Raw genomic sequence first — 27,506 nt, forward strand, 5'->3', positions numbered from 1 at the left:
TAGTATATGGATGATCATCTCAAGTTGCCAAAAGATAGCTACTCAAATGTGTAACCCTATTGCAGTCACCACTCATCAACCCTTGTAGGGTGGGCCATGAAATCGACCAAGGGTGGCCTACCATGGGGCATGGGATGGTGGATCTTTTTAAATTGTGTCATTTCGACGAACTAGTATACGCATACTCTTGTACATTTTAGGGCCAGGGCTTGCCCCATGCGTTGAAGCATAGCAACTGCTATATATCGCTCGTAGCGAGTGGTGATAGGGGTATCGCACTACAAGAAATATGTCAACTTATGACCACCACTATTGGTCATTGAATGGTCACAAATTTCCATTTATGACCTTTTTGCGACAAAAAACATAAGGTCAAAAGCTGGGCGTCGTAAACTGACTATAGCAACCTTTCTTATGGAATGGTCGCAAATGTTTATGACCAAAAAAAGGTCGTAGATTTAACGACCAACTGTTTTGGTCGCTAGCAATCCGACCACACCACTTCAAATCCACCGTGGCAAGCTGACGTGGCAGACTTACGACCAAATGATAAGGTCGTAAAATAGAATCAGCCCGGTCCATTTCAGCCGTCTTAATGGGCCAAGCCCAATAATTCAGCCCATTTAATTTTTTCCTCTTTATTTTGCTTATCTGCATGGGCCTGGCCCAATAATTTGGCCTTTTATTTTCTGGGAATGGAGCCTTTTTCTGATGATTTTTTTATATTCCACTATTGTTTTGGGCCACAGCCTTTTTAGTCTAGTCCGAATTTGGGCCTTGGCCTTTTTATTTTCTGTTATGCAGCCTTTTATATTATTTTTTCTTACAGTCATTTCTTTTTTTAGGCCCAAGCCTTTTTGGTCTAATTCTTGTTTGGGCCTTGGCCTTTTTAGAGCCCAGGTTCTCATTTTGCATAACTATAAACAGAAAGGCCCAGGTGCACAAGTGATCCACATAACTTCACAGAAAATAAACAAAATGATCCACAAGTGATCCAGGTTCACAAGATCACATAACTTCACAGAAAGGCCCAGGTTCACAAGTGATCACATAACTTCACAGGATCCATGTGCTCTAGTTTAAACAGCAAAATGCAACAAAATGCAATAGCTCTCAGCTCAGCTCCCAGGTTCACAGGTTCAAAATGCAACAACTACCTTAGCTCAAAGACAAAGAGGTTCATAGCACAGCCATCAAACTACCTTAGCTCCAAAGAGAGCCATCAAGTGGGCTAACTTCTCTTCCTGTTCTTAAGACTTCTTGCGCAGCAGCTCAAGTTCCTTGTCGCGTGCAGCTTCAGATTCTTCTGCCTTCATCTTGATTGCTACCAATTCTTCTTGCACCAGTTCAGCTTGAAGCTCGGACCTCTCCAGCTTCTGCTCAAGGTCACGAACATGAGCAGCAACTTTGCCGGAGTTGTTCCTGAAGGAAATATGCCCTAGAGGCAATAATAAAGTTATTATTTATTTCCTTATATCATGGTAAATGTTTATTATTCATGCTAGAATTGTATTAACCGGAAACATAATACATGTGTGAATACATAGACAAACAGAGTGTCACTAGTATGCCTCTACTTGACTAGCTCGTTAATCAAAGATGGTTATGTTTCCTAACCATGGACAAAAGAGTTGTTATTTGATTAACGAGGTCACATCATTAGTTGAATGATATGATTGACATGACCCATTCCATTAGCTTAGCACCCGATCATTTAGTATGTTGCTATTGCTTTCTTCATGACTTATACATGTTCCTATGACTATGAGATTATGCAACTCCCGTTTGCCGGAGGAACACTTTGGGTGCTACCAAACGTCACAATGTAACTTGGTGATTATAAAGGAGTACTACAGGTGTCTCCAAAGGTAGATGTTGGGTTGGCATATTTCGAGATTAGGATTTGTCACTCCGATTGTCGGAGAGGTATCTCTGGGCCCTCTCGGTAATGCACATCACATAAGCCTTGCAAGCATTGCAACTAATGAGTTAGTTGCGAGATGATGTATTACGGAACGAGTAAAGAGACTTGCCGGTAACGAGATTGAACTAGGTATTGGATACCGACGATCGAATCTCGGGCAAGTAACATACCGATGACAAAGGGAACAACGTATGTTGTTATGCGGTCTGACCGATAAAGATCTTCGTAGAATATGTAGGAGCCAATATGGGCATCCAGGTCCCGCTATTGGTTATTGACCGGAGACGTGTCTCGGTCATGTCTACATTGTTCTCGAACCTAGGGTCCGCACGCTTAAGGTTTCGATGACAGTTATATTATGAGTTTATGAGTTTTGATGTACCGAAGGAGTTCGGAGTCCCGGATGAGATCGGGGACATGACGAGGAGTCTCGAAATGGTCGAGACGTAAAGATCGATATATTGGACGACTATATTCGGACATCGGAAAGGTTCCGAGTGATTCGGGTATTTTTCGGAGTACCGGGTAGTTACGGGAGAAGTAATGGGCCTTGATGGGCTTTAGTGGGAAGAGGAAAAAGGCTGCTACGCCCCCCCTCCCCTCTAGTCCGAATTGGACTAGGGAAAAGGGGGCGGCCACCTTTCCTACTCCTCCACTTCCTTCTCCCTTCCTCCCCTCTTGGTGGACTCCTACTAGGACTTGGAGTCCTAGTAGGACTCCCATCCTGGCCGCACCAATAGCCTTGGCCGGCCTCCTCCTCCTCCATCCTTTATATACTGAGGCAGAGGGCACCCCATAGACACACAAGTTGATCTTCGTGATCGTTCCATAGCCGTGTGCGGTGCCTCCCTCCACCATATTCCACCTCGGTCATATCGTAGCGGTGCTTAGGCGAAGCCCTGCGACGGTAGAACATCAAGATCGTCACCACGCCGTCGTGCTGACGGAACTCCTCCCCGAAGCTTTGCTGGATCGGAGCCCGGGGATCGTCATCGAGCTGAACGTGTGCTAAGAACTCGGAGGTGCCGGAGTAACGGTGCTTGGATCGGTCGGATCGGGAAGAAGACGTACGACTACTTCCTCTACGTTGTGTCAACGCTTCCGTTGTGATCTACAAGGGTACGTAGATCATACTCTCCCCTCGTTGCTATGCATCACCATGATCTTGCGTGTGCGTAGGAAATTTTTGAAATTACTACGAAACCCAACAGTGGTATCAGAGCCAGGTTTTTTATGGTTTGATGTTATATGCACGAGTAGAACACAAGTGAGTTGTAGGCGATATAAGTCATACTGCCTACCAGCATGTCATACTTTGGTTCGGCGGTATTGTTGGATGAAGCGGCCCGGACCGACATTACGCGTACGCTTACGCGAGACCGGTTTCCCCGACGTGCTTTGCACAAAGGTGACTTGCGGGTGACTGTTTCTCCAACTTTAGTTGAACCGAGTGTGACTACGCCCGGTCCTTGCGAAGGTTAAAACGGAGTCTATTTGACAAACTATCGTTGTGGTTTTGATGCGTAGGTAAGATTGGTTCTTGCTTAAGCCCGTAGCAGCCACGTAAAACATGCAACAACAAAGTAGAGGACGTCTAACTTGTTTTTGCAGGGCATGTTGTGATGTGATATGGTCCAAACGTGATGAGATATAAGTTGTTGTATGAGATGATCATGTTTTGTTGAAGTTATCGGCAACTGGCAAAAGCCTTATGGTTGTCTCTTTATTGCATAAGATGCAAGTGCCAAATAATTGCTTTACTTTATCGCTATGCGATAGCAATAGTTGCAAGAGCAATAGTTGGCGAGACGACCATGTGACGACATATTGATATAGATCAAGATGATGGAGATCATGGTGTCATGCCGGTGACGATGGAAATCATGACGATGATTTGGAGATGGAGATCACAAGCACAAGATGATGATGGCCATATCATATCACTTATATTGATTGCATGTGATGTTTATCTTTTTATGCATCTTATCTTGCTTTGATTGACGGTAGCATTATAAGATGATCTCTCACTAATTATCAAGAAGTGTTCTCCCTGAGTATGCACCGTTGCGAAAGTTCTTCGTGCTGAGACACCACGTGATGATCGGGTGTGATAGGCTCTACGTTCAAATACAACGGTTGCAAAACAGTTGCACACGCGGAATACTCAGGTTATACTTGACGAGCCAAGCATATACAGATATGGTCTCGGAACACGGAGACCGAAAGGTCGAGCGTGAATCATATAGTAGATATGATCAACATAATGATGTTCACCGGTGAAAACTACTCCATCTCACGTGATGATCGGACATGGTTTAGTTGATTTGGATCACGTGATCACTTAGAAGATTAGAGGGATGTCTATCTAAGTGGGAGTTCTTAAGTAATATGATTAATTGAACTTAAATTTATCATGAACTTAGTCCTGGTAGTATTTTGCAAATCATGTTGTAGATCAATAGCTCGCGTTGTTGCTTCCCTGTGTTTATTTTGATATGCTCCTAGAGAAAATTGTGTTGAAAAATGTTAGTAGCAAAGATGCGGATTGGATCCGTGATTGAGGTTTATCCTCATTGCTATACAGAAGAATTATGTCCTTGATGCACCGCTAAGTGACAGACCTATTGCAGGAGCAGATGCAGACGTTATGAACGTTTGGCTAGCTCAATATGATGACTACTTGATAGTTTAGTGCACCATGCTTAACGGCTTAGAATCGGGACTTCAAAGACGTTTTTGAACGTCATGGACCATATGAGATGTTCCTGGAGTTGAAGTTAATATTTCAAGCAAATACCCGAGTTGAGAGATATGAAGTCTCCAACAAGTTCTATAGCTAAAAGATGGAGGAGAATCGCTCAACTAGTGAGCATGTGCCCAGATTGTCTGAGTACTACAATCGCTTGAATCAAGTGGGAGTTAATCTTCCAGATAAGATAGTGATTGACAGAATTCTCTAGTCACCATCACCAAGTTAGTAGAACTTCGTGATGAACTATAATATGCAAGGGATAACGGAAACAACTCCCAAGCTCTTCGTGATGCTGAAATCAACGAAGGTAGAAATCAAGAAAAACATCAAGTGCTGATGGTTGACAAGATCACTAGTTTCAAGAAAAGGGCAGAGGGAAGAAGGGGAACTTCAAGAAGAACAGCAAGCAAGTTGCTGCTCAAGTGAAGAAGCCCAAGTCTGGTCCTAAGCCTGAGACTAAGTGTTTCTACTGCAAAGGGACTGGTCACTGGAAGCGGAACTACCCCAAGTGATTGGCAGATAAGAAGGATGGCAAAGTGAACATAAGTATATTTAATATACATGTTATTGATGTGTACTTTACTAGTGTTTATAGCAACCTCTCAGTATTTGATACTAGTTCAGTTACTAAGATTAGTAACTCGAAACGGGAGTTGCAGAATAAACAGAGACTAGTTAAGGGTGAAGTGACGATGTGTGTTGGAAGTGGTTCCAAGATTGATATGATCATCATCGCACACTCCCCTATACTTTCGGGATTAGTGTTGAACCTAAATAAGTGTTATTTGGTTTTTGCGTTGAGCATGAATATGATTTGATCATGTTTATTGCAATACGGTTATTCATTAAAGTCAGAGAATAATTGTTGTTCTGTTTACAAGAATAAAACCTTCGATGGTCATACACCCAATGAAACAAGTTCATTGGATCTCGATCGTAGTGATACACATATTCATAATATTGAAACCAAAAGATGCAAAGTTAATAATGATAGTGCAACTTATTTGTAGCACTGCCGTTTAGGTCATATTAGTGTAAAGCGCATGAAGAAACTCCATGCTGATGGAATTTTGGAATCACTTGATTATGAATCACTTGATGCTTGCGAACCATGCCTCATGGGCAAGATGACTAAGACTCCGTTCTACGGAGCGAGCAACTGACTTATTGGAAATAATACATACTGATGTATGCGGTCCGATGAGTGTTAAGGCTCACGGCAAGTATCATTATTTTCTGAACTTCACAGATGATTTGAGCAGATATGGGTATATCTACTTGATGAAACATAAGTCTGAAACATTTGAAAAGTTCAAAGAATTTCAGAGTGAAGTGGAAAATCATCGTGACAAGAAAAATAAAGTTTCTACGATCTGATCACGGAGACAAATATTTGAGTTACGAGTTTGGTCTTCAATTAAAACAATGTGGAATAGTTTCACAAACTCATGCCACATGGAACACCACAGCATAATGGTGTGTCCGAACGTCATAACCGTACTTTATTGGATATAGTGCAATCTATGATGTCTCTTACCGATCTACCACTATCGTTTTGGGGTTATGCATTAGAGACAGCTGCATTCACGTTAAATAGGGCACCATCTAAATCCGTTGAGACGACACCGTGTGAACTATGGTTTGGCAAGAAACCTAAGCTGTCGTTTCTTAAAGTTTGGGACTGTGATGCTTATGTGAAAAAGTTTCAACATGATAAGCTCGAACCCAAATCGGAGAAATATGTCTTCATAGGATACCCAAAGGAGACTGTTGGGTACACCTTCTATCACAAATCCGAAGGCAAGACTTTTGTTGCTAAATTCGGAGTTTTTCTAGAGAAGGAGTTTCTCTCAAAAGAAGTGAGTGGGAGGAAAGTAGAACTTGACGAGGTAACTGTACCTGCTCCCTTACTGGAAAGTAGTACATCACAGAAAACTGTTTCAGTGACACCTACACCAGTTAGTGAGGAAGCTAATGATAATGATCATGAAACTTCAGATCAAGATACTACTGAACCTCGTAGATCAACCAGAGTAAGATCCGCACCAGAGTGGTACGGTAATCCTGTTCTGGAAGTCATGCTACTAGATCATGATGAACCTACGAACTATGAAGAAGCGATGGTGAGCCTAGATTCCGCAAAGTGGCTTGAAGCCATGAAATCTGAGATGGGATCCATGTATGAGAACAAAGTATGGACTTTGGTTGACTTGCCCGATGATCGGTAAGCAATTGAGAATAAATGGATCTTCAAGAGGAAGACGGACGCTGATAGTAGTGTTACTATCTACAAAGCTAGAATTGTCGCAAAAGGTTTTCGACAAGTTCAAGGTGTTGACTACGATGAGAGTTTCTCACTCGTATCTATGCTTAAGTCTGTCCGAATCATGTTAGCAATTGCCGCGTTTTATGAAATCTGGCAAATGGATAAACAAAACTGCATTCCTTAATGGATTTACTAAAGAAGAGTTGTATACGATGCAACCAGAAGGTTTTCTCAATCCGAAAGGTGCTAACAAAATGTGCAAACTCCAGTGATCCATCTGTGGACTGGTGCAAGCATCTCGGAGTTGGAATATACGCTTTGATGAGTTGATCAAAGCATATAGTTTTATACAGACTTGCAGTGAAGCCTGTATTTACGAGAAAGTGAGTGGGAGCACTACAGCATTTCTGATAAGTATATGTGAATGACATATTGTTGATCGGAAACAATGTAGAATGATTCTGTAAAGCATAAAAGGAGTGTTTGAAAGGAGTTTTTCAAAGAAAGACTTCGGTGAAGCTGCTTACATATTGAGCTTCAAGATCTATAGAGATAGATCAAGACGCTTGATAAGTTTTTTCAATGACTACATACCTTGACAAGATTTTGAAGTAGTTCAAAATGGAACAGTCAAAGAAAGAGTTCTTGCCTGTGTTACAAGGTGTGAAGTTGAGTAAGACTCAAAGCCCGACCACGGCAGAAAATAGAAAGAGAATGAAAGTCATTCCCTATGCCTTAGTCATAGGTTCTATAAAGTATGCCATGCTGTATACCAGCTCTATTGTATGCCCTACCACTGAGTTTGGCAAGGGAGTACAATAGTGATCTAGGAGTAGATCACTGGACAGCGGTCAAAATTATCCTTAGTGGAATAAGGATATGTTTCTCGATTATGGAAGTGAAAAAGGTTCATCGTAAAGGGTTACGCCGATGCAAGTTTGACACTAATCTAGATGACTCTAAGTCTCGGTCTAGATACATATTGAAAGTGGGAGCAATTAGCTAGAGTAGCTCCATGCAGAGCATTGTTGACATAGAAATTTGCAAAATACATGCGGATCTGAATGTGGCAGACCCGTTGACTAAGATTCTCTCACAAGCAAAACATGATCACACCTTAGTACTCCTTGGGTGTTAATCACATAGCGATGTGAACTAGATTACTGAATCTAGTAAACCCTTTGGGTGTTGGTCACATGGCGATGTGAACTATGGGTGTTAATCACATGATGATGTGAACTATCAATGTTAATCACATGGTGATGTGATCTAGATTATTGACTCTAGTGCAAGTGGGAGACTGAAGGAAATATGCCCTAGAGGCAATAATAAAGTTATTATTTATTTCCTTATATCATGGTAAATGTTTATTATTCATGCTAGAATTGTATTAACCGGAAACATAATACATGTGTGAATACATAGACAAACAGAGTGTCACTAGTATGCCTCTACTTGACTAGCTCGTTAATCAAAGATGGTTATGTTTCCTAACCATGGACAAAAGAGTTGTTATTTGATTAACGAGGTCACATCATTAGTTGAATGATATGATTGACATGACCCATTCCATTAGCTTAGCACCCGATCGTTTAGTATGTTGCTATTGCTTTCTTCATGACTTATAAATGTTCCTATGACTATGAGATTATGCAACTCCCGTTTGCCGGAGGAACACTTTGGGTGCTACCAAACGTCACAACGTAACTGGGTGATTATAAAGGAGTACTACAGGTGTCTCCAAAGGTAGATGTTGGGTTGGCATATTTCGAGATTAGGATTTGTCACTCCGATTGTCGGAGAGGTATCTCTGGGCCCTCTCGGTAATGCACATCACATAAGCCTTGCAAGCATTGCAACTAATGAGTTAGTTGCGAGATGATGTATTACGGAACGAGTAAAGAGACTTGCCGGTAACGAGATTGAACTAGGTATTGGATACCGACGATCGAATCTCGGGCAAGTAACATACCGATGACAAAGGGAACAACGTATGTTATTATGCGGTCTGACCGATAAAGATCTTCGTAGAATATGTAGGAGCCAATATGGGCATCCAGGTCCCGCTATTGGTTATTGACCGGAGACGTGTCTCGGTCATGTCTACATTGTTCTCGAACCTAGGGTCCGCACGCTTTAAGGTTTCGATGACAGTTATATTATGAGTTTATGAGTTTTGATGTACCGAAGGAGTTCGGAGTCCCGGATGAGATCGGGGACATGACGAGGAGTCTCGAAATGGTCGAGACGTAAAGATCGATATATTGGACGACTATATTCGGACATCGGAAAGGTTCCGAGTGATTCGTGTATTTTTCGGAGTACCGGGTAGTTACGGGAGAAGTAATGGGCCTTGATGGGCTTTAGTGGGAAGAGGAAAAAGGCTGCTACGCCCCCCCCTCCCCTCTAGTCCGAATTGGACTAGGGAAAAGGGGGCGGCCACCTTTCCTACTCCTCCACTTCCTTCTCCCTTCCTCCCCTCTTGGTGGACTCCTACTAGGACTTGGAGTCCTAGTAGGACTCCCATCCTGGCCGCACCAATAGCCTTGGCCGGCCTCCTCCTCCTCCATCCTTTATATACTGAGGCAGAGGGCACCCCATAGACACACAAGTTGATCTTCGTGATCGTTCCATAGCCGTGTGCGGTGCCTCCCTCCACCATATTCCACCTCGGTCATATCGTAGCGGTGCTTAGGCGAAGCCCTGCGACGGTAGAACATCAAGATCGTCACCACGCCGTCGTGCTGACGGAACTCCTCCCTGAAGCTTTGCTGGATCGGAGCCCGGGGATCGTCATCGAGCTGAACGTGTGCTAAGAACTCGGAGGTGCCGGAGTAACGGTGCTTGGATCGGCCGGATTGGGAAGAAGACGTACGACTACTTCCTCTACGTTGTGTCAACGCTTCCGTTGCGATCTACAAGGGTACGTAGATCATACTCTCCCCTCGTTGCTATGCATCACCATGATCTTGCGTGTGCGTAGGAAATTTTTGAAATTACTACGAAACCCAACAGTTCCTAGATGACTGGAGCCCAACATTCCTGAGGAATGTGCTTTCCTTGGCTTTGGTCTTGAGGACTTGTTCGACAATTTCAACAGCAGACTTTGGCTCTTCACCTTCTAGTACCGGCGATTCCTTCATTTTTTCCATCTCAAGCTAGCATATGGAGGAAAATGATAGGCATTAGTGGGAGATCTATTTCACATTTTGCAAACCAAACCAAGCAAGAGAAACCAAACCAGCACACAAATGGATTATTTGAAGTAATCAAACCAGCACACAAAATCTATACAAGAAGATGATGACTAGTGACCTGGAGACATGCAATTGGAACAATATGATCACTTCATTGAGCCTAGAATGGTGGTTCTATATAAGATGGCTTCCTGAGTGAGACGATCATCAAACTAACATTCAGAACAAATTTCATCATATCATAAAAAATGCATCAAATAGCTACAGCAAGTTCTGATATCTTTGTTGAACTATCAAACAACATCAAAGCATGGAACATAGCATGTGTTCTTAACTGGCTCCGAGTCAAACAACATCAAATCATCAAAGCATCAAAGCTGGCTATGAATCAAAGAGGGCAAAGCATGGAGTGACTTACTATAGCAGTCTTGACTGGCTCCGAAAACCCGTGCTTCTTGCTGTTGTGGGTGGCCTTAAACAAGTCAATCGCAGACAGCTCCTCACCCTTACGCTCTTCTTTCTGAAATGTTTTTCAACAAAAAATCAAAATGTTATTCAGCAAGAATCAGAAATGTTATTCAATGAGGAACCAAAGGTAAGGTCTCTAGAGAAGAGTTCTCACAGTGGCAAAAATGTGTGCTGTGTAGTGCCTGGAACCAGTTCTTTGATTGTACATGACTTTTTGTCGATTCATCTTGTTCGACAAATAGGTTTCCTACAAAAAAGCATACTGTCAGCATGATCTAGCAGTAGCATATCATGTGCAGAACATAAAGCATCAAACAAAGCAGAGACAAACCTTGTGTCTTGGGGTAGACCACATCTCCACCAGAGCTTGCCATTCACCATCCGTTAGATCAGGCACCAGAGACTTAATGCTGACTTTATTTGCGGCTATGGTATCAAAATACTTCTTCTTGATCTGATGGCGTCTGTTCTTTGAATATTTCTGCAGAATATCTTTGCACGAGGTCTTGATGGTCTCCGAGTCCGTCTTCATCTCAAAATTTGCCTACCAAGATAGCAAACAAGGTAGGAACAATATTAGTGATCATGCATAGGTGTAACAGAAAATAGATAGCACATTAACTATGAAACAAGTAGCTTACAGCAACTTTCCCAATGTAGTTCTCCAATAGACTAGCATTTTTTTGTATAGCTTGAAGTGAGGAAGAACCGGAAGATGGCTTTTTGCAACGAGTCCACACTCAGAAGCAAGCTTTGCTGCCTGCAGAGGCTTCTCTGGACGAATCATCCCTTCGGCAATTTGGATAGGCACCTTGCTACCAAGCGACTTGGTGATCCTCTCTAGCCCTCTGCCCTTTCTAAGTCTAGTCTTGGGAGTCATTGCATTTGAAAATGAAACTAAACTCATAAATTAGAATAGAAATCGACAAATGCAGGAATCAACAAAAGCATACATGATCATTCCATTTGGAAAATGCACTAGTAAAAGATAGCATTGCAAAGGTCAACTTGCCTGATTGAAGCACAAGCTGCTGTTCTTCTTCACTGATGACAGCGTTCCTGTCAATAGAAGGTGCAACAAGGCTGAGGTCTATGTGGATAGTGCCTGCTTCATCAATGCAGATGGTTCCTGCTTCATCTAGGCAGACAGTGCCATTTCCATCCATGCTGAGAGTGGTTCCTTCATCCATGGGCGGCAACTCATCACCCGTTTGCACCGAGGTCTGAGAGTCCATGAGCAGCATACTTTCCTGATGGTCTGTCGTAGTCGCCATCCTTGCTTTCTGCCTTGTGACTCTATCAAGGGCAGGTTCATCAGGTTCCAGGATCCTCTTTTTTTGTCCTGGATCTGGGGCCATCACCCTTCCTGGAGGCATTGCAGGAGATGTTTCTGAGCTCTTGTGCTTCTTGCTGACTGTCTTCTTAACACCAGGCCTCTTCGTCCTAGATTCCTTCAGTGCCTCGTATAAACAGCACGGAAAAAAGCATTAGAACACAAGAGAAATATGTGAGCACAAGGAATAACATAGAATAACAGAACCCCAACCCTCCAAGCAAGACAGAGTTTGCAAGTTAACAAGCTTGTTGACTACAACATCATCCACTTCCTCTCCATCAATAACTTCATCCTCCTTAGGATTGTACTCTGGGTCATCATTGATAACTCCACTACCCTCTTGAACCTCATCACTTCTACCTTCTTATACACCATTTGTTTTCCTAATCATTGAAGCTATTGCACCGATGCCAAGGGACTGGAACATCCGATTGTTCCTCATGATATTTCTAGCCCTAACCTTCTCGTACTCAGTGAGAGGCTCTTCTTTGCATGATACAGGAAACATAACTATTAGGTGAATGTTTGGAATGCATGGACAGGCAGCCAAACATATCTTATGAAATTTTATTATCATTTAATCCTAGTTATTCAGGTAAGGAAGACTAACAGCACACAGGCACAATTAAGCCAGCTTATTCAGATTGCAGCAATACATTTCACTGAGCATATTAAGACACAGATTTTATGAAACTGGCCACAAGGAGCAAGTTGCATACCAACGGTTGGCCTCATGCTTGACCTTGTCCTCCTTGCCATGGATGATCTTGAGGTGGTGCTTGAAAATAGAATAAACAACAATCAGATACAACAGGGATAAAGTAAAATGATGCACTTGTATCAATAAAGGAAAGCATTTGGACCATCATGCACATACATGTAATACATGTGAAAGAAACTTGAAGGATAAACAATACAGTGATCTAGTGTTATTAATTAAGAAAACATGTAAGTGCACCAAACAAGCATGCATGTACACTAGGAGCAAGTAAGCAAAGTGCATAAGTGCTACTGATACAAGCAAACAAGCAAAGTGCTACTGATAGAAACAAGCAAGCAAAGTGCTACTGATAGAAACAAGCAAGCAATGAAGGAAAATGAAGAGAAGGAAGCAAGTACTATTGATACAAACCCTAATTAATAAGCAAGCAAGTAGGTTCTTCTCCAAGTGCTAGTGATACAAGCAAGTAATGCTGATGGAAACCCTAATTAAGCATGTATGCCAGCAAGCAACATGTATGCTAGCAAGCAAGCAACATGAACTAGTGAATTGGTGTCATGTACACATGCTTAGACAGTCTGATAGGAAGCTAGACGAGTATATCATGAGGACCTTCAAAACAACTAGATGTTGCCACTGGTAAATCATGAAACAACTATACTTGCAACAGTACAAAAGCAGATGAAAAAACTATACTCAACTATTGATTATGCTGTCTCTACACACCAAAAATGGCTACAGACTAGATGACACAAGTTAAGACATTTTGACAATTAGAATCAACCTTGTATATTACAGCAATCAAAATTATCTAGCACCAATCTAGTATATATTAAAACTAGTCATACTGCCTTAACACAGCAGGAATTCCAATACCACAATAAGTACTAAGCATTCCCGTGTTCACTGGAAAGAGGAACACAAGCTTCATGCAGATATCATGAAAGAAGAACACTGCTACAAACCCCAGTAGTGCTACTGATAGAAAAGTGCTACAAGCAATCAAGTACATGTTCATACTAACCCAAGTTGCAAGCAAGCAAAGTGCATAATACAAGCAAGCAAGCATGGAAAGTGCTACTGATAGAAACAAGCATAGTGCTACTGACAGTAACAAGCAAACAAGGAAGGAAATTGAAGGGCAACAAACAAGAAAGTACTATTGATACAAACAAGGAAGCAAGTAGCTTCTTTTCGAAGTGCCATTGGAAACCTAATTCACCATCTATTCTAGCTGAGTAATTGAACCATACACAAGCAAGTACTGATACAAGCACCATCAACCAGACATCATCCACTTCCTCATCCCCTAAAATCATCCACTTCCCCATCCATCCCCATCTCCTAAAATCATGAACCCTAAACCATGAAGCGGACCAAACGAACCACCAGGAGGTCCTAACGCTAACCCCATGAACCCTAACCCTGACCCCATGAACCCTAACCCTAACCCCATGAACTAGAGGGAGATCATCCCCACGCAACAACAAGCATGAACCCTAACCCCAAGAACCACCAGGAGATCCAGGAGACCTACCGAACTAGAGGACCTACCGAACCACCAGGAGATCCTAACCCTAGAATATCCTAACCCATGAGGGGGATCTACTAGAGGGGAGATGGATCCACTAGAGGGGAGGTGGATCCACCATAGGAGGGGAGATGGATCAAGGGAAGAAGTACCTAGGGGGAGATGATGTTGACGATGCAGCGGTGGTCATCGTCGATCGCGCCGTCGTCGATGTAGCCGCCGTCGTCGTTGATGTAGTCGATGTGGCCGCCGTCGTCGTCGATGTAGTCCGCGGCGTGGCGGGGCGGCACGGAGGAGGGGAGGGAGTGGGAGCGGGCGGCGCGGAGCAGGAAGGTGCGGGGCGGAGCAAAGGAGGGGTGGCGCTAGGGTGGGGAGTGGGGCGGCGCGGAGCAGGGAGGTGGGGAATGGAGGGAGAAGCTAGGGTTCGTCGGGGAGAGGGGAGGGGAATGGGGAAATTTTGGGAGGGGAGGGGAGGGGATCCCGCGTGTTAGTGGGAGAGGGAGTGGTGGGTCCTGCCTGGTAGTGGGAGAGGGAGTAGAAGGAGTGGAGGGAAATTTTGGGAGAGGGAAATTTTTGTGGAGGGAAAATTTTGGTGTGGGAGGGAAATCCTTTTGGGTTTGGGTGTAGAAAAAAATAGGGTTTTTTTGTAAACTTTGTAGAAATCATGGTTAAAATCATACCGAGTAGCTCAAGAAAACGCCGGTATTGCAAGTTTAGTATTTTTGCTAGTTGGTAGGCCACATTTGATGATGTGACGCGGAGGTCTCCCATTTTTTTGATTTTTTTTGAATTTTTTACGGTGTATTCAAAAACCGGCCGATTTCGTCGCGGCGACCGTCCGTGGCTAGGGTTTGAGCCGTGCAAATCTGTTATCGATTCTGTGATGGAATGCCTGCCTGTGATGCTAAAAAGCATTTTTAGTGAAAATAACAGGCAAGCTATGGAGGACCCGCAATTCAAATTCCAGCCGGTTCCAGCTGAATCGACCGAAGGTAGTCCGAATTGCCGGGAGTAGCTACGAGGGTCGGAAATGCATACTTTTTGGCAACCGTCCGTAAAATAGGGTCTACTTTGAGATAGACATGGAATGGCGCCGTTTGGCGTGCCCCTCCTTGTAGCTGCTTCACGAAAAACGCATGTCTTTTGCATTCAAAAAATGAAAAACGGTTTTTTTTGTTAAACAAGTTGGAACCTCGCTTTGGCAACATTGTTTGCCATCACAAGATGGAGGCATGCGCCCAATTTGGGCATATTATCAGAAACTATTCAACGGATGCGGCCATATCATTGCTAGTTTGGCTTGAAAGCCATGAATCTTCGTTCGAGGTAGGTCGTTTTTGAGAACACTTTTTCAAGGAAACACCGGTATTGCAAATTTAGTATTTTTGCTAGTTGGTAGGCCACATTTGATGATGTGACGCGGAGGTCTCCCATTTTTTTGATTTATTTTGAATTTTTTACGGTGTTTTAAAAGACCGGCCGATTTCGTCGCGGCGACCGTCCGTGGCTAGGGTTTGAGCCCTGCAAATCTGTTGTCGATTCTGTGATGGAATGCCTGCCTGTGAAGCTAAAAAGCATTTTTAGTGAAAATAACAGGCAAGCTATGGAGGACCCGCAGTTCAAATTCCAGCCGGTTCCAGCTGAATCGGCCGAAGGTGGTCTGAATTGCCGGGAGTAGCTACGAGGGTCGGAAATGCATGCTTTTTGGCGACCGTCCGTAAAATAGGGTCTACTTTGAGATAGACATGGAATGGCGCCGTTTGGGGTGCCCTTCCTTGTAGCCGCTTCACGAAAAACGCATGTCTTTTGCATTCAAAAAATGAAAAATGGTTTTTTTTGTTAAACAAGTTGGAACCTCGCTTTGGCAACATTGTTTGCCATCACAAGACGGAGGCATGCGCCCAATTTGGGCATATTATCAGAAACTATTCAACGGATGCGGCCATATCATTGCTAGTTTGGCTTGGAAGCCATGAATCTTCGTTCGTGGTAGGTCGTTTTTGAGAACACTTTTTCAAGAAAACGCCGGTATTGCAAGTTTAGTATTTTTGCTAGTTGGTAGGCCACATTTGATGATGTGACGCGGAGGTCTCCCATTTTTTTGATTTTTTTTGAATTTTTTACGGTGTTTTCAAAAACCGGCCGATTTCGTCGCGGCGACTATCCGTGGCTAGGGTTTGAGCCGTGCAAATTTGTTGTCTATTCTGTGATGGAATGCCTGCCTGTGAAGCTAAAAAGCATTTTTAGTGAAAATAACGGGCAAGCTATGGAGGACCCGCAGTTCAAATTCCAGCCGGTTCCAGCTGAATCGGCCGAAGGTGGTCCGAATTGCCGGGAGTAGCTACGAGGGTCGGAAATGCATGCTTTTTGGTGACCGTCCGTAAAATAGGGTCTACTTTGAGATAGACATGGAATGGCGCCGTTTGGGGTGCCCCTCCTTGTAGCCACTTCACGAAAAACACATGTCTTTTGCATTCAAAAAATGAAAACCGGTTTTTGAATTTCAGTTTTGCTAAAGCACATCTAGATGTGCCATAAGTATTGCACATCTAAGTCCTATGGCATTGATCTTACGTCGAGATTCGTGTGGATATTTTCCTTTTTCGTTTTTCTTTTCTCTTTATGCTTGATTCACTCACTTAGATGTGCAATAACTAGAGCACATCTAGATGTGCCCTAGACACACCCTTTGAATTTGTACGGTGTTTTCAAAAACCGGCGGATTTAGTCAGGGCGGTCGTCCGTGGCTAGGGTTTGAGTCATGTTTTTAGCATTCAAAAAATGAAACTTATATTGTTTCATACATGAGCATGCACAAAAACCCATAATTTTATCTTTCATCCATGAGCATGCATAAAAAAGTTCAATTCCCATCAATTACCAAACTGAATATTCATTGTTAAAAACATGACTTGTTTAGATGACACTATCATACAGCATCCATGAGCATGCACAAAATTAAACCTGACATACTTAACATTGACATGTTCATATTACACTAACAAGCTTAAACCTAACATGCTGAACACCTTCTTAACACCTTCACTCCTCCTTCTTCTCCTTCATCAACCTGATGCGCTCAGAGTGGCGAATCCCAACGCGGATGTACTCCTCTACCACAATTGGCATGGTCCTGTCGCCAAGCTGTGGGATTGCAGGCGCCGCCACCATCGCGAGGTCGTCGTCCGCCACCACCATCGCGAGGTCGTCGTCCGCCACCACCATCGCGAGGTCGTCGTCCACCACCACCATAGCAAGGTCGTCATCCGCCACCAACATAGCAGGGTCATCGTCAGCCACCACCATAGCATGTTCATCGTCAGCCAGAATAGGCTGCTCCTCATCATCCCCGCTCTGCTCCTCGTCATCCCCGCTCTGCTCCTCGTCGTCATCCCCGCTCTGCTCCTCGTCATCCCCGCTGCTGCTCCCATTGCCTGGCCAAATGCAACAAAGTGTGAACATGGTGTTGTCATCGTGCAGGTAGAGGAAGCCAAAAGGACAGGAAGAAGAGAGGCAGAGAGCTTACTGGCATCGTCGTCGTGCTGGTAGTACATGCGGCACATGGTGTTGTCGAACATCTTCACGGTGAACATGGCGTCACCGTCGTAGCGGAAGACAAGGAAGTACCCGAGCTATAGCTCATGGGCGCGGGCGAAATGCTCCCAGCCGAGCCCTAGGTACATGTGGCCTTCACCATCAAACACCACCAACACTTTCCACAGCCTGTGAAGCCCGCTGTCGGCCTCCCGCAGCTTCACTTTGTGGGGCTCACGGCCCGCGAGCATCTTCGCAAACTTGTCAGGCAGCCTCTGCAGCGAGGGTCAAGCAGTGGTTAATTGTGGCAATCAAGCACTAGACAGCAGAGTGATGATAAAGAAATGAGTGATGATAAATATACCTGCCTACTGCAAGATTTCTCAATTATGATCTCGAAGAACTCAAAACCTTCCAAGCCAGCCATCTCACTTCTACTCTAAACAAGCAATAGGAGAGGAAGAAGCACTTGTGAACAGGACTGGACATAAATAGGAACAGAACCAAGTTTATGATGGCAAAAGTGATAAGAATGAGAAGAGCAATGCACTTGTGGATATTTATGATAGCAAAAGTGAGAAAAAAAAGCAATGCACTTGTGAACATTTGGAATACTACTACTCTATCTACAATGGACCATATCTGCCCATGTGCCCATGTCTACTATAAATGGCAAACACAGCATCAGGATCATATCTACTATAAATGGACCTTATCTACAATGAACCATATGTACTATAAATGGACCATATCTTCCCATGTGCTACATTTTGTTAGAACCCAGCACTTAAGAACTGAACCCTAGATTCTCAATTTAAACACACCTACCCAATACAGTCATGTACAAAACTGAACAGCTTTATAGTCGTCGATATGCGCATGAAAGCTATTGGCTTGACACCGATATAGTCATGTACAAAACTGAATTTAACACTAGAATTTCAGAGATTCAGAGCTATTGGCTTAATTTGCTTTGCTAGGGTTTATATAGCCAAAGGCCACTGGAGGCTAGATCCCCTACAAGTTTAACTGCTCCAGTGTGCCGCTGCATCTTTTTAGACAAATATAAACATGTTTATTTTAAAAACAAACAAACAAAATTGGAAAATACTAATACACTTGCAACATTATAAGTGTTGGCATCATTTTTTCCCCTTTCGGTCTGCCTTTTCTATTTCTGATGAATTCTACGTCACTGTGAAGAGAACCATAGGGAAACTAGCATACCTAGCAAGGTAGCACCACATCAACTGAACATGGCCAAAAGGGACCTAAACCTAAATGCCTAATTCAGTCTGCAAAATCCCTCTGAATGTGGTCCAATCGCTCGACAGTTGGGCTAGAATCAACAGAACGCACGCGCAGGCACGATACGACCATTAGCCATACACGCAGGCACAATACGAGTAACTCCTAAATCAGCATGCTTGTTGACCTTGTTGGCCTTGTCGACAAAGAACATGGGGGAAACAAAGCAAATCAAAGAACACGGGGGGAACAGAACGGACCTGGGGGGACGGCGACTGCTTGAGCTTGTTGGCCTTGTCGGTGTCGTGGACGGTGCCTCCTCTTCATCTACTACTCTATCTACAATGGAACCCTAATCAGCATGCGCCAGGGAACCCTAATCTAATCAATAGGAAGAGGAACAGGAAGGACTCGGCGGATTCATACCTTAGGAGGCCGTCGCTGTCGATGGAGGAGTGGTTCGCCAGGGAGGTCGTCACCATCGATGGAGGAGAAGGGGATGCCAGCGGCGGAGAGGAGGAGTGGGTCGAGTGGATAATGGAGAGGAGGAGCGGGTCAAGTGGACAGGAGGAGTGGGGCAAAGAGTGGGTCCACTTCTCAGCGAGTTCTGTTCTGATATATTGAAAAGGGTTGGCATAGAGTACAAAACCAACAGCCTCTAACTAGCCCAGTGGTAGAAAAACAATGTAATAAGCGGCAGGTCGTGGGTTCGAGCCCCCGCTCGCCCAATATTTTTTGGTAGCTGAGGGGAAAAGGGTCGAGTGGGTAGAGTAGCAAAATGGCCCACTTGTCAGTGAGTTGGTCGAGTGGCCCACTTGTAAGCGAGCTCTGTGTTGGATACTTAACTGGTTTGATGATTTGAAAAGAGATGGCATAGAGTGGACGACCAGTAGCCTCTTCCTAGCCCAGTGGTAGAAACATAGTGAAACGAGCGCATAGTCGTGGGTTCGAGTCCCTGCTTGCGCATATTTTTTTGCTCACAATGAAATGGGGCCGCGCGTGGGATCAGATGGCTGTCTGATGGAGCGCGTGGGATCAGTGGTAGAAACACAGTTAAAACAGCTCTGAAAACATCTTCAGTTCACCCAAAACAACATCTTCAGTTGAAAAAACATCTTCAGTCCAAAAACAACATCATTTTGCAATCTTTTACATCACAACCAAAACTACATGATCACCAAAACTAGGAAAAACAGCTCTAAAAACAACATCTTCAGTTCATCATTTTTCTTCTTCATTCAAAACAACATCTTCATTTTGCATTGTATCTTCCGTCACCAAAACTACATCATTTTGCGTTGTATCTTCAACCATCATCTACCTCTCCATCACTACACAGTCTCATGCATTTTGCTACCTGGAGAGATTTGTAGTACAAAAACTACATCAGGATCACATCAACAACAACTACGAAGGAGACAAAATAGCATTAGATCACCAAGGAGACCAAATTTACCTTTGCTACTCATCGTCGTCGATACGAAAACAAGGAACTCTATGCCCACTCCTGTTTTCCTCATCATCACTACAATATTGCAGCATAGTATGATCAGTCCGGTTTTCCTCATCCTCGCTTTCATGTCCATCCTCTACCACCTTTCTTCTTTTCTTGATGCCTTCAACTGTTGCAGCACCAATGATCACACGTTCTCGGTCCCTTCGCACTCTGCTTTGCACCGGAACTTCCATAGAGTCATCATCAGCTTGCAATGGAACTTCCGTAGAGTCATCATCTTGGTATGTTAGTCCACCATCACCGGGCCCTTTTCCACTTCAGTGTCAGTCACACTCCACAAGTGTCTGTGCTGAAAGTTTTGCACAACTCGCCATTTTCCGTGCAAAAGAGTGTCTGGCAGATAAAACACCATTGTTGCTTGTGTTGTTAGAATAAAGGGATCACTCTTATACCAGCACCTTGCAGTGTTGATGCTTTTGAAGTGGCCATCATATTTGACAAAAGAGTCTCTCCTCTTCTTGCTACCAAGCTCAAACCAGTCACAGCGAAATAAGACAACCGAGCGATGCATGCCTCCACTAGAGTTGTACTGCAACTCTATGATGCTTCTCAACTGACCATAGAAGTCAATGATCTCACCATCATGTGACCCCTCAGTGACGATTACACTATTCTGTGTCTTCCTTTTTCCTCGTGGTCAACGGTGTGGTACCGGACACCGTCAGGAATGCATGCTGAATACACTCTCACTCGCTTATCCGGTAAGCATGCCAAAGCAAATAGATCATCACTGACCTTCTTCTCCTCATGCAACTTTCCAATCTGCACAAATAAACCATTTAGTAAACAATGGTATTTAACAATGGGTGAATAACACAGAAAACATAAAACATGTGGCTAAAGATCTCACATGATTCTTAAACCAATTAGCAAACACCTTGGCAACCCTTTTATCAACATTGATATTGCTTTCTTCCTGATTTAACTCTTCCTTGCATTTCCTACAATGCCAACAAAACATGTGAATTAAAACATTAGGCTGGTGCCAACCCAAGCAAAAAATATATATATATAATGAGTGCACAAGATATAACGTACTCGATATATGGTAGAACCTCGGCACAATTGCTGAGCACAAACAAAACCATCTTGTCATACTCATCACCAGCCTCCTAGTATTGTGAGGCTCCAAGAAAGTTCACACCATGGTTGAAAACAGAGACATCACCACTTTGCGAATCAGACCGCTCTCTATTTCTGCCCGGCCGGTTCCATCTTGTTTCCACATCACCAAAGTATCTAGAGCAAAAAGTAAAGCACTCGTCAACGACATATGCTTCAGCAATAGAACCTTCAGGTCTTGCTGTGTTTCGCACATAACGCTTACAAGTAAGCAGCCTTCTTTCGATTGGGTACATCCAACCGTATTGCACAGGGCCTCTAAGCATTGCCTCTTTGGGTAAGTGCACCGCCAAATGGACCATCACGGTGAATAAAGCTGGAGGGAAAATCTTCTCGAGCTTGCAAAGAATAATTGGGATTTCTTTTTCAAGTCTTTCCAAGACAGTTAACTTGAGGGTTTTGCAGCACAGTTCTCTAAAGAAATTTCCCAGCTGAGCAACCGCTTCATATATATCCTTGTGCATGATTCCTCGGAGGCCCGCCGGTAAAATCCTTTGGAGGAGGATGTGACAATCATGGGTTTTCAGTACTGAAAGCTTGAATCCATCAGAACTAACACACTTTGCTAGGTTAGCAGCATAACCATCTGGAAATTTCACCGCTCTTAGGAATTCACAGAATGCAAGCTTTTGTTCTTTATTCATTGTATACCATGCTCGTGGAATTTCAAATGAATCTTCATCTTCATTGTGCTGTAGATGCAAATCTTCTCTTATGCCCATGTCCTCCAAATCAAGCCTAGAACTAACCGTGTCCTTTGTCTTCCCTTCAATGTTCAGAAACGTCCCTAGCAGATTCTCGCATATGTTTTCCTCTATGTGCATTACATCGAGATTATGCCTTAATTTCAAATCAGCCCAGTATGGCAGGTCCCACAGCCTGGAATCCATAAAGACATGAAAATCCTTTCCTGTAGAATCTGGACCCGGGATAAGCAATGACATCATGAAGTTGGACTGATCCATGCATGCCCATGGTGGCAGGTTGTACGGCACCACAAAAACTGGCCACATGCTATAAGACGTGCTCATGTTCCCAAATGGATTAAACCCATCTGTGGCAATGCCATGTTTTATGTTCCTTGGATCTGCAGCAAAATCAAAATGTATACGGTCAAACTCTTTCCATGCCTCTCCATCCGCTGGATGGCTCAGCTCATTGTCCACAGGTTGCCGCTTCAGCTTGTGCCACTGTACCTCACGCGATGATTTCTTCGAGATGAACATCCGCTGCAGCCTTAGTATCAAGGGAAAGTGCCTCAGTACCTTCTCCGGTATTGACTTCTTCCCATCAGCATCTTTCCACCTAGATGCATTGCATTTTGGACAGTTGTCATGCTTTGCTAAATCCTTCCGAAACAAGACACAGTTATTTGGGCACACATGTATTGACACATAACCTAACCCCAGCCTGCAGATTATGCTCAATGCTTCATCATAAGATCTGGGAACACAACTATTAGGGAATTGCAATCTCAAAAGACGGAGTATTGTGTTGAATGCGGCATTGCTAATCCGGTAGAAAGACTTGATGTGGAGTAACTTCACGGTGAAGGTAAATCTTGAAAATTTACCCCCTTCATGAGCTGCGCGCTTCGCCTCCTCTAACACCTCAGCAAACAATGATTTCTGTCCATCAGCACGATCTTCTGCATCGTACAAATCCTTCAATAGGTCAGGAATCCTATCATCTTCATGCCCATCCTCTTCCTCCAAAACAGCATTATCTCGCAAAACCTTTTCCATGAAATCAATGCCAGCATCACCACCACCCATCATATGAGGGGCCTCTGTATCAGCTTCAAAATGTTGAGGTTGTCTGTATAAAGGTTCTCCATGATATATCCATCTATCATATGTGCTGGACATCCCATTAAGTACCAGATGATCTTCCACTCTTCCTTGAGCCATTCTTGGACGGTTGAGGCATTCACAACATGGGCAAAGAATGTGAGCATCGTTGGCAAAATTTGCCCGAACAAATGCCATGAAATCATCAACTCCTTTCATATGTTCTTTCGAAAACTTTCTAACTCCTTCTCTAATCCAGCTTCTGTCCATCTGCCAAAGACAACAAATTGTTGCAACTTAGCAAATCAATCTAAGTGCATCAACATTAATTAATGAAAATGGATGGAAGTAATGGAAGCTAAAATTCCAGAAAATTTTATATGCTAATTGCCTAACCACAAGGCCTGAAGAATTCTTAACAAACAAGCTGAACAATTCCTAACAGCACATCAAGAAAATTCATCTATGCATTATCTACCAAACAAGCAAGCTATCTCCTAACTACTAACAGTGCATCAACAAAATTCATCTATGCTGAAGAACATCTGACTGAAATCCATCTCCCACTGCTCGGGTGACGAGAGAGGAGAGGGGGGAAGAGGTGAGGGGTGCATACCGGGAGGTGTGCTTGCGGCGGCGGCGAGTCCCCCATGCTCGGCGAGCCCCCACCACCGTCGGTCACCTACGCCCCTGCTGCCCCCCGCCTCCACGCCCTGCCTCGCCTCCGCCCCCTGCCGGCCCCGCCCCCGCCTCCGCTGCCGGCCCCACCCCCCGCCTCCGCCCCCTGCTGGTTGCTTCCGCCGCGAGGCCGTGGGCGAGGTCACCTGCGGCGAGGCCGTGGGCGAGGTCACCTGCGGCGAGGCCGTGGGCGAGGTCACCTGGTTGCTTCCGCCGCCGCCCACCGCCACCTGGTCGGAAGACCTAGAAAAACGCTAAGTGTTGCTCTGTTCGATGCCACCCGCCGCCACCTGGTCGGAAGGTCCCACTTGTCACTGGTACGTGAGAGCCGTGGTTTTATATACTATATGGAAAACTACCCACACATTAGCAACAATCTCTCTCTAGCCCAGCATTAATGAACGAGCGAACCCAGCGCGAGGTCGTGGGTTCGAGTCCCCACTAGCGCATATTTTTTAGGGAATTAAACGCTCGCTCAACCACCTGTCAAATGGGTCCCGCCTGTCAGTGCTGCAAATCGTTGCTCTGTTCAATGCCACCTAGTCGGAAGGTCCCACTTGTCAATGATACGAGAGAGCCGTAGTTCTATATAATGTATAGATAAACTCCCAGATGCGAGCAACTGTCCCTCTCTAGCCCAGCGGTAGCATGCAAGCCAACCAAGTGCGAGGTCGTGGGTTCGAGTCCCGCCTCGTGCATCTTTTTTGGGCGAATTAAGCGCTCGGCCCCATCTGTCAAATGGGTCCCGCCTGTCAATGTGTCCCCCGTCTATCTATTGAATATTAAAACTTAAGCAAAAATGACACCTAGACAGTGACACATAAGCGAGGTTGCTGAGGTGGCTGCCTAATCATCCTAATTCATTCAAACTCAAGTGTAGTGACCATTTTATATTGGTCGTTATCAGCTACGCATGAGGCAGTGGACAGTGCTACTAGCTTTACGACCATTTCCTCTAATGAAATTATGACCTTTCTGAGGAAAATGGTCGTTATGGTTTAGGGTTTAGAGCCCCCCAGACAGCTTTTGAAATTGTGTCATTTCGACAAACTAGTATACGCATACTCTTGTACATTTTAGGGCCAGGGCTTGCCCCATGCGTTGAAGCATGGCAACTGCTATATATCGCTCGTAGCGAGTGGTGATAGGGGTATCGGTAGGGGTTTTCCTTTTGGGGTTTTTTCGGAAACAATTTTTTCCATGTGGTTTTTGGACTATTTTTTCCTTCGGGAATCTAGTTTCAGTGCCTTGGAGCTTGAGGGCACGACACCAAGCTCCGACGAAGGCAATGGGCTACATGGGATTGGGTTCAATGTCACCCTATATTATGTCAATGAGGCACCATCGAGTCGATTTTGCCGCCCATGAGGCAGACCCAATGGGTTTGCTACTAGGAAATGAAAGTTAGTAATATATGGATTTTCAATGCTACAAATGCGTTTTCACTCAGGCGATATGCAGTGACGACTCAGGGTTCTCTATCGCACATGTTGCCTTCGTGTTGCAAGTGCTTTTTGCAATGCCGTAAATGTTGGCTAACATGTTGCATAAAACCAATAATTTTTTCCTCGTCAATGTGCGACATCCCGTGAGAATTTGTTGTATACACACAAAATTTGATGCATTAGTGGAAATAATATGCAATGCAAGTTCATGCTTATATTTACTAGTCATCAACCCGTGCAGCTGCACGGTTTAGCAACTTTCAGGGAAACATGGATTTTAAAACAATTTTTTAATGAGTTGGAATATATGAAATATATATATTCAAATACCTCAGCAACATTATCAAAATCCTCAGTGAATATTATCACTACCAAGAGCATTGTTTTTGAAAAGCTATAGTTCATTGTTTAAGGCCTTATAAGATATTTGAGTATATTATCACTACCAAGAGCATTGTTTTCAAGTATAGGGAATTTGATTGTTGAATCTAAATAATTCAGCAACATTATAAAAATCTTCAATGAATAATAAGTAAGAATATCTATATCAATACGTAAACAACTCAAAGGGGATTCAGTAAGATATTATTGTTTTCGTAAGATATTTGTTTTGTTATGTATTTATTCGGAAAAAATGACATCAGAATTAGCAACATCATTCATGAGAGAATGGTTAAAAATATATTCTCAATTCAAGGAAAAAGATCAGTCTGACTATTCATTTGCTTCGCTTACTGAGAGAATAATTATTTAACATAAACCCAAAATTGCTTAATATGCATGAAGTTGTTTTCATGTAATACAGAGTCTATATAATCAATTAGAGGGTAAGCGGACAAACTTTTTAATGTTAAGAATGAGGAAGGAACGAATACATGCCTAAATCTAAAAAAATAGGATCCGGATGACACTGTCCGCATCATCTTCATTTTCATGCTCCGGTTATGGTAGAGAAAGGGGAAAACATTAGCCAACAGTGTGCAAAAATTCATATATGCATCCAAGAATTTTAGAAATATAGTAGCAAAATATAATAGTAAAAATTCTAGAAGCACCACCATTTGCTGCGGCGAAGAATTTTTTTGTCAACCACAAGTATTTTCTCTAATAACTATTATTACAAAATTTATGAGGATATTAAGAAGACAATTAACATACAAATTTGATACAACTTTCAGTCTAATGTGCAGAAAAACTGGACAACTACATTAATTACGTCAAAATATCAGATAAGGAAGTAATGAGGTGCATGTTATACAGGTTAGAAGGCTACATATGGTATTGTTCAGAGTATCAATGGTCCAATCTCTTATATAGATAGTAGATACAATCATGTTCCAAGTCCCAGCACGTATGTGCATAGCACAAACAAATCAATAAAGTAACAACATCATTGATCATTTCAGTAAGTCGGAGGCATCCTAAACTTTTTGCTGATCTTTTCCATGTGCATTTCCACAACTGTACATAGAATAATACTGGGTCATCAATTATATCATTAGATCAAAATGAAAGGGAAAAACATAACACACACAAAAATATGATATTTGAGTAAGAGAGGGCACCATCTGAACCCATGGGCATATGCACCCACTTTTCATAAAATGCATTTTAAGCACGTTTTAAAATGTCAAAAAAATCAAAAGAAAATATCACGCATACAAGTTCGCAAATGTGTGTGCGCCGCACAAAGTTTTATGAAAAAATGTCTTGTTGTTTTGCCTCTGCAAAAAAGACAAATTTCAGTGCTACTAAATAGTGTTTCACGACATAATGTTTTGTCTTTTTTGCACAGGCCATAAAAAAAGTTATTTATCCGTGAAACTTTATGCACGCATATAAAACAAGGAGACGTACCCATGCAATTTTTTTTCAGATTTTTTTAGAATTTAGAAATGTGTTTTCCAAAATGGGTTCATATGTACCCGGGTTCATCCATGTACTTCTCATTTGAATAACTACTACCTGGAAATATCGT

General features: G+C 43.3%; 2 protein-coding genes and 1 long non-coding RNA gene across 4 annotated transcripts; all 3 read right to left on the reverse strand.

Moving 5' to 3' along the window:
* Positions 1 to 17,132: 17,132 nt before the first annotated feature.
* Positions 17,133 to 17,801, reverse strand: LOC147988472 (uncharacterized). The gene is made up of 2 exons (XM_087541400.1): positions 17,722 to 17,801; positions 17,133 to 17,629 (listed from the first exon to the last, which is right to left on the reverse strand). Exons 1-2 carry the CDS (start codon positions 17,786 to 17,788, stop codon positions 17,238 to 17,240), a joined length of 459 nt encoding a protein of 152 aa, XP_087397526.1. The 5' UTR covers positions 17,789 to 17,801; the 3' UTR covers positions 17,133 to 17,237.
* Positions 17,802 to 17,862: 61 nt separating this feature from the next.
* LOC147988473 (uncharacterized) lies at positions 17,863 to 19,318 on the reverse strand. Of its 2 annotated transcripts, none has more exons than XR_015615410.1 (3): positions 19,238 to 19,318; positions 18,094 to 18,163; positions 17,863 to 18,004 (listed from the first exon to the last, which is right to left on the reverse strand). It is a non-coding gene; the product is annotated as an uncharacterized LOC147988473 (long non-coding RNA). The 2 variants fall into 2 exon arrangements; XR_015615412.1 differs by having other exon boundaries at positions 18,094 to 18,168; positions 19,238 to 19,317.
* Positions 19,319 to 21,096: 1,778 nt separating this feature from the next.
* On the reverse strand, positions 21,097 to 24,057 carry LOC147988474 (uncharacterized). Its single transcript, XM_087534880.1, has 6 exons — positions 24,022 to 24,057; positions 21,915 to 23,675; positions 21,725 to 21,796; positions 21,532 to 21,605; positions 21,344 to 21,434; positions 21,097 to 21,255 (listed from the first exon to the last, which is right to left on the reverse strand). Exons 1-6 carry the CDS (start codon positions 24,055 to 24,057, stop codon positions 21,097 to 21,099), a joined length of 2,193 nt encoding a protein of 730 aa, XP_087391006.1.
* Positions 24,058 to 27,506: the final 3,449 nt, after the last annotated feature.

Source organism: Triticum urartu, chromosome 1A (genome assembly GCF_056163025.1).
Source record: "Triticum urartu cultivar PI428250 chromosome 1A, HENAU_Tu73, whole genome shotgun sequence".
NCBI classification, from domain to species: Eukaryota; Viridiplantae; Streptophyta; class Magnoliopsida; order Poales; family Poaceae; genus Triticum; species Triticum urartu.